This window comes from Poecilia formosa, unplaced genomic scaffold (assembly GCF_000485575.1).
Source record: "Poecilia formosa unplaced genomic scaffold, Poecilia_formosa-5.1.2 Scaffold356, whole genome shotgun sequence".
Lineage (NCBI taxonomy): Eukaryota > Metazoa > Chordata > Actinopteri > Cyprinodontiformes > Poeciliidae > Poecilia > Poecilia formosa.
In genome coordinates this window covers 598,652-611,084 of record NW_006800295.1, presented here as the reverse complement: position 1 = coordinate 611,084, position 12,433 = coordinate 598,652, and the positions used below count along the sequence as shown (strand labels likewise).

At 36.4% G+C, this 12,433-nt stretch overlaps 1 protein-coding gene across 1 annotated transcript; it reads right to left on the bottom strand.

The window, feature by feature from the left end:
- Window positions 1-4,036: 4,036 nt before the first annotated feature.
- Window positions 4,037-7,588, bottom strand: LOC103153590 (guanylyl cyclase-activating protein 2-like). Its single transcript, XM_007574570.2, has 4 exons — window positions 7,326-7,588; window positions 7,090-7,239; window positions 5,371-5,479; window positions 4,037-5,290 (listed from the first exon to the last, which is right to left on the bottom strand). The coding sequence occupies exons 1-4, from the start codon at window positions 7,521-7,523 to the stop codon at window positions 5,163-5,165; spliced, it is 585 nt and encodes a 194-aa protein (XP_007574632.1). The 5' UTR covers window positions 7,524-7,588; the 3' UTR covers window positions 4,037-5,162.
- Window positions 7,589-12,433: the final 4,845 nt, after the last annotated feature.

The following is a 12,433-nucleotide window of genomic DNA, read 5'->3' as shown; positions in this document are numbered from 1 at the left end:
GTTTTAGTGGTTGTAGGATTTCTCTTTTGTCTCTGGTCAAATACCACAAGCCATGTCTCCCTCCAGTGCTAGAATTACACATTTATTTTGGCTCTGTTGGCCCAGAATGCTATGCGCTAGTGTGCTTCCTGCTTTTGGAGCGATTTCTAGTTCGCTTGCATATGCTTTCGAACCGTGCCAGAGTTCACTTCAACTGAACCGAGACCTAGGTTGTTAGGCGAAACACAGTTTGCTTTTTTGGTTTGGTTTTCAAGACTGTAGGTTCAACTCCTTTTTCCCCAAAACCCCAGCTTAAATATTCAAGATGCATTTGCAAAACTATGGAGTAGCTAGCTTTATAATGCTATTTGACTATATGGAAATGTATTTTGCTGCACCTTGACTTTGTTGACTAAAAATGTTATTCAAACCCCTAACAAAAATAATGTTTTGAGCTTAAAGTGGAACTGCTCCCACATCAAAGACAATAAATACAGCAAAGATAAGAGCTGCAAATGCAGCAATGTGGTTGCCCTGTTTTTAACATCAGCAAGTAGGAGAGGAATTGATAATTCAAGCACAGCATGTGAGGGGAAGAATGTCACGGAACCAAACATGCCAGCATATGGCTGATCTGGGACCAATCCAAACCTGACTTTGTTTTCTGGCCTCATTTCATGTCAGCAACACTACTGAGCTATTCCTTTGATCACAAACACAGAAGAAAACACAGAATCAAGTTTTCAGCGTGATTCATATCTGTTGAATCTTTATGATTATCCCACAGATTTCCTTTTATGTCTTATAATAAATCCATTTTGTCTATGGATTGCTTTTTATTTCTATGCTTAAGTTATTGATTTTCAAATGGTTAAACTCAATGGAAGCACATTTGTATTTAGTTTGATTTAAATAATTATCTGCTAGTCAGACAATGAGTACAATCACTGTTGCAAAGAAAGTCTCTACAGCAGAGACTGGCATGTTTATATACAATATTGGGATGGGAAAAGACTGAGCCTGAGGGAGGGTGAGTTTCTGTTGTTATCTCGCTGGGGAATATTGATCAAAGGACCTTCAGCCACAAAGTAATGGTACTTAATGAGCGTAGCTTTGGCCACAGGCATAACTGCAACCTCTGAATTTATATGAGAGTGCATGAAGCAACACCATGCAGCTGATTTCAGCTTGTCTATATCTGTATATTTAATCAGCTTGAACCAGTCACATCTATTTTTTTTCAGTTCTATTTTTAAGCAGCTTATCAGTTTAATTTGTGCAATAAAATATCCATCCATGTTCAGTCACATACAGATAAATCAAAAACCTGAATAACAAACTAATACATAGTAAAATAAACATTTACACAATCAGGATTGTGTAAATACAATGAACCATATACCAACACTACATTATACTGATATGTCAATAAGAGCTGCCCTTTGTAAAATTATGGAGGTGGACAGTTGATGCCATCTTAACTTCAAAGCTGTCTTAAAAATGTCAGACAAAACAGTTTATTAAAAAAAAAAAAAGAAACAAATGGGCTCAAACCAAAGCAGTTCCACTCGAAATGCGGTTGTTTTAAAGACTGCAGCGATTTAGAGGTTTGATCAGATTAAGAAAAAGTAGGTTATGCGACATATGCTCTGTGAAGGTGCAGCAACACCGCTCCGTCTGAGTCCTGTGGGACCAGACACGCCCAAAATCAAAAGATGCTTCCCTAAAAGCCGAAGCTCCAAAGAAAGGGACCAGCGCTGCTCCTCCTGCTGCAGCGGCGGATCCAAATAGCCAACATCAGCACCCATCAGTTCTGCAGAGTCTCACCCGATTTGCCCCTAGCGCAAATAAGCCAGCTCGGTGAATACACAAGCACCTCATTTACCCCGAGTCAGATTCTTTCTGCCGGACTTCTTACCTGAAGCTAACCGGAGAGTTCACCTGGATGCTGCGGCCGGACGGTGGTGTGGCTTTCCGCTTCTCTCTGTCCGCCATGCCGCCGCGCGTTCATGTCTCCTCCGACTCCGCTGACAGTGTGAAGCCGCCCGGCCCGACGGACACCTGAGAGGTGCGGCGGCGAAGCTGCTGGGGTAATGCCTTAGAAGACTCTGGAAAAAATGGCCACTTGTCATAGCTCTCTCGGCTGTATTTATTTATTTAATAACGCTTGAAAAATAAAACAAAATCATAAGTTTTATTTTTATTTTAATAGAGGCAACCAAACTCATCAAAGATACAGCACATAAAGATATTGGACATGTATTAGCTTGATAAATGAATTGCAACCTGCAAAACATTTAAAACGAGCATTATTTGTTAAACCAGGCAGCCTGCAGGTCATGTTAATAAGTGCTAATTTGACCAAGAACTCTAAATTTCTTAATTCACTACGTGCCTCTCAAGAAAAGAATCTAACCTAAATGTTCATTTATTTCATTTATTGAGTCAAAAGTAGAGCGTCATTACACCCAAAGTGGTGTATTCTGTACACAAAGTGTTTGTTTTGATTACTTTTTTAATTATTTGAGACCTAATATTTAGTTTTTCTCAATTTTAGACAAGATAACTAAAAAAGACTAAACAGTCAACCTACTGACAGGAATACCCATGAAGTATCCAATCTAAAAAGTTGGGAATGGGTTGGGAATCTTTTTGCACTAATTATGCCACATATCATTTGATCAGCCTGTGTTGTGCTGCTTAGGTGTTAAGGAAACCTAAGATACATTAATAGTAGCCTTTTCTGTGTTTTCACTGTTGTTTCTGATATGTTTTGGTTTCACTTGGCACTATTTTTGGTCCACTGGTGTTTAAATGTGCCTTAATAAATTAACGTTGACAATACCACATGGATTTTCTTTTGGGTTTAGGTGCTATCAGTTTGCAAGTCAACCAAGCACAATGATACTATGGTCACTACATCAGACACCTTTGGCTGTAGAAGGCTGCCAAGCTCTGCTGGAAAATGAAACCAGCAACTACATAAAGTTTAATAAAAAAATGAAGTAGAACTGAAATAAAATATCATCCCATATCAGGTATCTCATAAAAGTGTTGCTTTAGGTCAGCTGGCTTTGTACTGTATTTTATGCTTCCATATATTAAATGATTATGCATGTGATAGAAGAGTTTTGTGAAGGCTTGTTTTTTTAGCTGTGTGTGACTTAGTTCTACTGTGAAACAGTTTCCTCTCTGCGCTTCGTTCTCATGAGTATGGACACAGTCTGAAGAAAAGATTAAAATTCAAAATTTATTACTGTCATCCTACTTAGACATTTCATAACAAGCATGACAACCTGATGAAATATGCCTGTGTCTAGCAGTTTATTCATTGTTTGAGTCTACAGTCAATTCTGCTGTGTTTTGGACATACATGTGTGATTTTTTTTAACAAACCTGTTTTATGAACCTCCCACTTAATGAAACATTCTCTCATCCACTTCTAAAGGAAGATCAGAGTAACAAGGACAAAAACAGTTTATGTATTACAAAAAAAATACCACAAAAAGTTACACACAATAGGCTCATACAAAGTGATGAAATATTTAGGAATGAACCTAAAATTTGATCCCATGTCTAAAGCATACATTTTCATGACAGATTATTAAATCCATGCTGTATTATCATTCCCTGCATAATTCATTTTAATGAAAAACCCCCACCATTTTCTAACTATTTACCTATGCTGATTGTATCCCTGTTTTGAGTCAAAATGTACAAATTGTAGGAAAACCTTGAGTCCCCTCCCCCTTTTTATGTCTAAATTGTTCAAATTTGCCTGCCTTTTCTTAACAAAACACCTAAAGTCAGCCTTCAATAACAAATAGCAAAATGTGCCCACTTAATTTTGTCTGTTGATTGTCTTTAATGGCGTGAGGGTCATAATCTGAGAGACCCTATTGATTCATGCAAAGTTTGACCTCAACAAAGAAGCTTATTCTTAGTTAAAGACTTTAGCAAACTAATTTTAAAGCTGTAATCCGCAAACCAGGTATCCTTTCTTCACCCTGTTCTCTCTTTTGCACCATATGTGATTATTTAATGAAGTGACACATTATACTGATGAAATACTTTTTATTCTTTAATGTTAGTTTTGTATTTGCCTATAGTACAACAGTCTGAGTAACAAAAAGCCTAGATAACTGCAAAACAGATACAAGATTTAAACAGAAAAATATGTTTAGTTTTATTTAATTCAGCAACCTAAACAGATGTATTTACAATTAATAGCAATTAAAAAGGCACAGACAGCTAGCTATTCATGTATACACTTGAAAGCAGGGCACAAAAAAAGTAAATATGGAACACAATATAAATAGGAACAAAAAACAGATATGAAGTTGCTCACCAGCAAAACGGCATAAACTGATCTGTTCACACTTGGTCTTATGCTAAGATTTTAAAGATGTAGCTGTATGGTGACTTTGATGAAAGTTCCAGAAAGTATTTGGTTGATGTGGACAACTGTGTAACTGATAGCAAAACATATTTTCAGACAATTCTAAAATAATAAAAAGTATTCTTTCAAAACAGCCAGAAAACAAGATAAAGCAACATTTTGCAGTGGTTTCCTTTCTGAATAGGTCTTAAAAAGAGCTTTTAGCTGCAGTAAAATATTATCTACAGTGAAAAATATTATGCCAACATAATTTGCATATTTACAAATATGGACAATTATTATTAAATTAAACAATACTTAGAGATCTGAGTAATATAACTAAGCAGTTAAATTGCTGATACAGCATAAAATGAAATTTCAAAAATCTGCAAAAAGCCTCAAGAAAGTTATTTTTAACAAAGCATTGTAAAGCCATTACTCACTGACACTTAATGGCAAGAAGGCTGTTGGTTTGAGTTAAATGACCCATTAAAAAAAGCTAAACACAAAATTCATAATTGAATATTTTAAGTCAGCATAATGAAACATAAGAGTCATGTACAAAAACCAATAAGAAGCCATGTTTTTATATTCTTAGTTACAATTGTTGTAATGGGTTCTTATAGTGCCAAAAACCAAATTGTGGTTAATGTTAAACTGACTGAAAGCGATATGTTTTCAATTTGTGAATGTGAAACTGCATGTTCATAAATGGCACAGACATGTGAATAAAAAAAAAGTCTGCTGTATTTCTGCCACCATGACTGTGTCTATTTCGCATCACAGCAAAGGCAGAGTTGACTCATCAGAAATGTGCACTCTTTCTTCTGTTCTCCAGAACCCATCCAGCCGGATTCATGTCCAGCCTCAACATGTTTAGCACCCATGGATCTTCCTGTGCACCTCTAATAAACTCTTCCAAAGTAATGTGACCTGTGAAAGCAGAAAAAGACGTGTTTAATGCTGCCTTCTTGTGGCACTTTTTATACCATATCGCAACACTGTTTTCTCACCGTCTCCGTCAAAGTCAACAGCATCTAATATTCGTTCCACAACCTCGTCAACTGAAAGTTGTGTCTCGCTCATGTCTTTCTTGGAGAACTTTTTGATCCGATAGATACTCTGGAATAATAGTAAAGAAAACATGGAAGTGCAGACAAAATATGTAGATAAATTCCTGCAATGTTAGCAGTTGGAATGCAAAAATATTGAATGGTTTCAGGACATTCACCTCTTAATTAGTGTGGTAAACATTCAATGCATTCTATAGTAAAAGTCAAAGTGAGTAGTTTTGTTGATGTAATTCCAATCTAGCAACAAAGATACAATAAAATGTGATATTCTGGTGAGCTGAGGTTATCATCGTAAACACACCCTGGGAGACTTGAGCAGCAGGTTTTATTGATCAACAGCCATGCTTGTGATTATGGACGGCAACAGCTACAGCAATGGATCCCAATCCTGGCACTCAGCCCTCCCAGCTGACCTACATGTTTCAGATCTGTCTTTGTTCCTGTACATCAGATTCAAATGATAATGCATGACCTCCTCTGCATACCATCAATGCTTCTGAAACCTGTTGATCTCCCAGTTATTTCAGTCAGGTGTGTGGCAGCAAGGAGCAACCTAAAACATGCAGGACGGAGGGGAGCTTGAGCTCCAGGGCTAGGAGGCACTGAGATACAGCACTTTATTAAGAGACAGGGACTAAATTAAATAATAATTAGGCAAGATCACTCAAATTCCCAAGACAATCTTAGGTTTATGATATTCTATATAAAAAAAAAGATCTCTTCTAAGCTCTTGTTCTGCTCAGTTCTTAGCTTGACTGCCACCTGATTCTCCAGACTTTTAAATAGAATAAGAAGCATTTCCACTAATATGAATGCGCTAGTAACTGTTACCATGTCAGAACTGTGTCCATTTTACGGCATGACACGTCGCTGTCCCCTCCGCCCACATCTTGCTCATTGCTGTCAGTAAGCTGGCTGTGTAAAGCAGTGTTTCCCAACCCTGGTCTTCAAGGCACACTGTCCTACATGTTTTAGAGGTTTCCCCTGCTTTAAAGTGCATTATTCAACTGACTGCAGTTCAACAAACGCCAGTCATCAATTGAAATCAGCTGGACTGAAGCAAGAAAATACCTAAAACATGTAGGGCAGTGTGCCTTGAGGACCAGGGTTAGGAAACACTGGTGTAAAGCATACTACACTTTTACTCCGTGGAAAAATTTGGTTGCAAAGATCAGTGACAGTCATGGTGTGAAAACTAAAAGAGAGCCAACCATCAGCCATATTAAGGTAAAGCTGCTTTAAGACGAGAATATTTAAGCTACGAGTGGCATGTCTGTAGCAGACTGCAAGCTGGTTATCTGAGCTTGTAGATTCACTAATTAACCAGTAAAATCAGCTTCTATGTTTGTGTTACCTAATAAGGATGCTGATATTTTTAGCAGAAGTTATACTAATATTTGGTTTTCTGTTTCAATTAAAAGAAGTGAAATCATGCAATAAATCTTTGTTTACAAACTTTTTCCCCCCATAATCTCATGAGGCAGTGGTTTCTAAATTAGTAGCATAAACGTTAATACTGTATTTTTAATCAAATGAGACTAATTAATGTGATCATAGAAAAAGTATGCTCAAGTATCTTTCATCAAATATCTAACAAAGTAATGTAGGAGTACAATAATAAAATGACATAACACGGGGATAATATTTGATCAGACTTACATCAATTATTGAGCGCAGCTCATTCCTGTCCACGTAGCCATTGCCGTCTTTGTCATACACCTTGAATGACCAGCGTAGTTTATGCTCCAGGTCTCCTCGGAAAACCAGATTCAGTGCTGCCACAAACTCAAGAAAATCAATTGTATTGTCCTGTAAAACATAAGTTAAAAGAGGAAGTTTGCCTTAGATTTTGGTACTTTGATTTGAAGTAAGGCAAGCAAGTGTTCCTTTCTTACCCCGTTCTTGTCAAAGGCTCGGAACATGTTCTCCGCATAATCAGACGCTTCCCCTGTTGGGTCCACTCCAAAGAAACGTTTAAACTCATGCAGAAAAAGAACTCCACTCGGGCATTCCAGGACAAATTTTTTATACATATCCTGAAGAGCCTTAACGTCAATCTCCTCACAACTCCCTGTTTGTTGAGTCTGCCCCATCTCTAAATGCAACAGTCCATAGTTAGGCAGTCGGCACCATGACTTAGAGGCCTAACTTGAAATGGACTTCTCTCACTCCTGGGTGGGTTTTTTTGAATAAGCCTTGGGAATCCTCTTGTGGAATCCTCCAGTTTGTACATGAGCCAGGTGATTATTGTTGCCTCAGGATTAGTGACAGAATACTGTATGTTGGTAGGGTTTCCCGTCAGTGGGGTAGACCAAACGACAGTAACTAGTAAGTGAAGAGAGAATACTTTACAAATTTATCAAATAAAAATAAATAACATATGGAATGCCATATAAATGTGAATCTCAAGTTTTTTCTGAAGGGTATACATCTGACTAAAAACTTTAGATTTGATTAGTAAACGTTAGTATAAGTTTTATCTTTTTGACTTTAGAGATATGAACAAATCTCTAGAAAAAAATGAAACCTTGGGAGCAAGACTCTGGGCTGCACTGGATTTGTATTGAAGAAGCTGCCAAAATCTTGTCTCTCAGTTTGGTAGTTGGGAAATGTTGGCACAACAGCTGGCCTTTCAAGTCAGGCAGAGTTAAAAGCTCTCAGTTCTGGCTCACTTGGGTGGATTTCATTGGATGGATTATTTAATAATTATATTAAAAAAAAACTGTTCTCCTTTCAAACTGTAAGATAAAAATGAAAACTATCCAAAATGAATGACATTTACAGTTCAAAATTGTTTATATTTCAATAATAATAATAATAATAATAATAATAATAATAATAATAATAATAATTAGCAGTAGTAGTGATAGTAGTGTTGCTGTTGTAGTTATTATTGTTGTTCTAAAAACATCATGACAAATAATAAAAAAAAAAAATCTTATTACTTACGTTCTTTTTTCAATGAGACAGTGAATCATTTGTGAGCCAGTGGCATCATCAGAATGGCTTCTGCCTAAATCTGTTTATGCCCTTAATCTGTCTCAGTGTAGCCTCTCTTTCTAAAGTAGCTAAGAGGCTGAAATGCTCAAGGTCAGGCTAATAGGGAATCATTTTATCAAGCTCTCAAACTTTAAATTAGATAGCCAATATCTGTGCTGTGAGAAACTAAATTGTTCTGACTGAGAGAACTTTTCACTTATTTGGTCACATCACTGAGGGTTCGAATCCCTTCCTGGGGTATTGCTGCATGAAGTTTACATGATCTCCCTGGACCTTCTCCAGTTCAAAAACGCAACTGTTAGGTGAATCTCTCTAAAAAGCCCTTATGTGTGACTATATGTCTTCATGGTTCTTTGTCTTTGTGATGGGCTGGTGGCCTGACCAGGATGTACTCTGCCTCTGACCCACTGACCACCCCAGCCCACTGGGCACCAGCCCCCACATCATTCAACAGGAACAAGAGGATACATACAGGGGATAGATGGATGTATTTTCTGTAACTAAATGCAAACCAAGCTTTTGAGTAAAAGACGCCAATTAGCAAAAAAAAATAAAAATAAAAATTCTGATTACCACAGACATTAGCAAAAAGCTTGTGGACCTGTGCATCTGCTGGGCTTTTCATGGGAGCTACAAAGCTCTTAAGAATGGTTGTAAATGTGATGATGTGCTGAACTGGAGGTTTCTTCCCAGTCATACCAGTTGATAGTCAGTGGTGGAATGTGGGGTTACTGCAAAGTGCTGTAAATGTATAACCTTTGTTAACGCTCCCAGGTAGCTCATCAGGTATGGGGATGATTCTTCCAAAACGTTAAGGCCTGTCTTATCTAATTTAATTAGAGTGCCAAGATTCAAATGACCATATTGTCTTAATTTTCTTTTTAGAATTGTGTGTTTGACTTGATTAGAAAGCTTAAAATCAACACGTTCAGAGTTAATAACTTAAAAATATCCTCACGGATACTTGTTCCTGTTCCTGTTAGTGTGTCTTGCCCTGTGATGTGTCCTGAATGTACCTTTCCTCCCACTCAATGGCTGCTGAAGCTTGGCACCGTAACCACAGAGATTAAGTAGGCAGAGTAAATGGATGGATACAAAAATCCTCATAGTAAATAGGATAAATTACCATTTGGCTTAAGTAGAAATTAGGACATTGTTTGGGGGTTCTTCAAGTACAGAAAGTATCATGTGTCCATGTTTAGTTATTCACTAACACTTCAGGAGCATTAGAGAAAAAGTATGATAGTGTAGTAACTGTTTTGGCATCAGCAGAAAGTGAAAGTAGGCATTCAGTACACAAGTCACTTTATATCAAATAATTTATAGCACTAAGTAACATAATTTTATTAACTAAGAAGTACAGGCATGACTGTAAATTTTCTTGCCGAACTAAATCAAATCAAAAGGCTACATTTGATATAAAAATAAATAAATAAATAAATATTAAAAAGAAATGACCTGAAGACCAGGTCATGCTACCTTAAGCTAATTAGATTTAGCAGTTTGCCAGAAGGCTGAGCAGAGAAAAAGAAGATTAGACACCCATTGAAAGGATTCTGCTCCCACATCACACAGAAAGAATTTGGCTTCAAGTCTCTCAGAAAAGCTTTGCAACACATCACCAACGTTGTCCCAGGCACAGTAAACTGTACCAAGCAGGTTCACTTACTTTAGTTTTAGCATCCATTTTATCCAAACCAAAACACTTTTGATGTAGCAAAATGCTCAAAGCACATACATGGATGAAATTAATTTTATGCCTCTGGTGTAACACAACGCTGAAACTTCTAAAACTGCCAGAATATGTCCTAAAATAAGAAATGCTGGTTTTACCTAAAATGAAGCAACACTCTGGAAAACAATCGTTTTTCAATCATTGTGAAACGATTGGAGACTTTGGGGCTATCTTACTCAGTGGCATTATGGTTTCAACAATTTGTTGATTATTCCCAGTAAAACAACTACATTAGCTGAACCATTCAAGTTGAGGTACTCGGGTTAGCCCAAAATGAAAAGAACTTCTCCGTATATTATCCACTAGTTGGCAACATTGGAACACTGTTGGATGCAGGTTTTAACTACAATTTTATCCGCAGTGTATAATCAAACACAAACAAGGTCTTCTATTATGCAGCTGCAATATTTCAGCAAACAAATACAAAGTAGCAACTCGTTATTTAAAATAATAATGCATCAATATTGCAAGCCAAAGTGTTAATAAAAAGAAAATAGGGATGAAATAAAATCAATTCAATATTTGTATGTTAGCATGGTCTGTTTTCATCCCCTAAATAAAGAGGAGCTGGACTTCATCATTCTTATTACCGACATACCAAGGCTATCTTTAGTTTTGTTTCGTTGGAACCTGCATTTGGAATCTTGATGGCACATTATGGATCATGATCTGCTTAACGTCCCTTCATTTGTAGTCCCAAGGAGCTGTTCCTGTTGTGTTGCACCATGTGACTGCAGATCCTTTGCTTTATCTTACAAAAACACATCTGAACACTAACACCTTCTCAGCTTTTCTTTATTTCATAGTTAGGATTGGCTGTTTATTCTACTTAGAAAAGCCCTCAGTCTGAGTTTTACTGGGTGTTTTGCTATGGTGGTAAAATGGCAGCAATACCACATACCAATGTATCTTTGTACTTTTTAATAATCTTTTTAGTTTTTAATTTTTTTGCTCATTGGATAAAAGTCAAATTGACTGTACATGTACTCAGTGAAACAATTTTTTCCCCCAATGCTTCATGAAGATTTTTGTATGAAATATATCACATTTTTCCTATATAACCAGTTTTTGTAGTGGATATAAAGCCTTTCAAGCAGCTGATGAACCTTAGTTGTTGTCACTAGAAATACTTTTTTGTTGTTGAAAAATCAGCTTCTTTCATGTTTTGCATATCATGAAAAACCAAGAAGAATACATTGAGTTGTAAAATATATAATAAACATCACTGAGTAGCAAGGTTTGTCCATTTGATGAATTCACAACTTATGTTCTCCCTAATGTCCACTAGATGGCGACAAAGCATCACAGCAAAACAGCAAAAATATCTCCATTTACAGCATCAACATTTTGTCATTTATAACTCGTAATCAAGAAGCATAGCTACACATCCCAATGTTACCAACTCTACATTTGTCAAAACTTCCAATCATATTCAAAATTTTCTTGTGTCTTACAACATGTTTTCCGATTAACTGCAGTACAAGGAAAAATGTAATATATTTTCCTTCTATATTTAGTTTAAACAATATAGACTGTATATAATCAGTGTGAGTCAGTATCAAAGAGAATAGTGGATGTCTTTGAACCAAGCACATAAAATACTAATTATATGACCAACTGGATAGACAGAATAAACACTGAATCTAACAAAATGTTACATTCTACTTTGATGACAATAATGAGGTTAACAAAGTTTAATTTATGCACGTCTTGCAGAAACATATGGCAGCGACACCAGGCACAAAGCCGTATGTTTTTGCCCACACAGTCCAAAACACTGGAGGACTTCTTTTCAAATACATTCCACAGATGCCATTTCCAAAGATACCATGTCTGAAATCACCTCCCTTTTAACTCTTAATGCAACCTTCATGAATATATTGGGGAACTTTACTTTCTGAAATTTAAATAGCTGCTGGAAATAGCTACCAAGACCTTATAGTAAAAGGTCTATAAGAAGCTAATGGAAATTCAATGTTTGCAAACATGAATGCAGCTAAACATCTTCCCATTTACTTATTACAATAGTTTCCTATTAAACTCATAAGTCTTGCGATACAGATGAACATAAACAAACTATAGGTGTATTGGAGGAATATTTTGTATATTGTGTAATATTTTTTTACACTTCATAGTGATAAATTGTGCAAGCAATTTTTTGGAAGAAGATATCAGTACTAAACTACATCTAATGATAATGTCTTCAGATAAATAGTAATGAAAAAAAAAACACATAATATTAAGGAAACAAGACAAGATGTTCATGTT

Bases quoted from the DNA above. Each gene is read 5' to 3' on its own strand.
- LOC103153590 (XM_007574570.2), bottom strand. From the start codon at position 7,523: ATGGGGCAGACTCAACAAACAGGGAGTTGTGAGGAGATTGACGTTAAG. The intron at 7,240-7,325 runs GTAAGAAAGGAA...TATGTTTTACAG, and splicing joins GAGCCTTTGACAAGAACGGG to GACAATACAATTGATTTTCT. The intron at 5,291-5,370 runs GTGAGAAAACAG...CTGCTTTCACAG, and splicing joins TGTTGACTTTGACGGAGACG to GTCACATTACTTTGGAAGAG.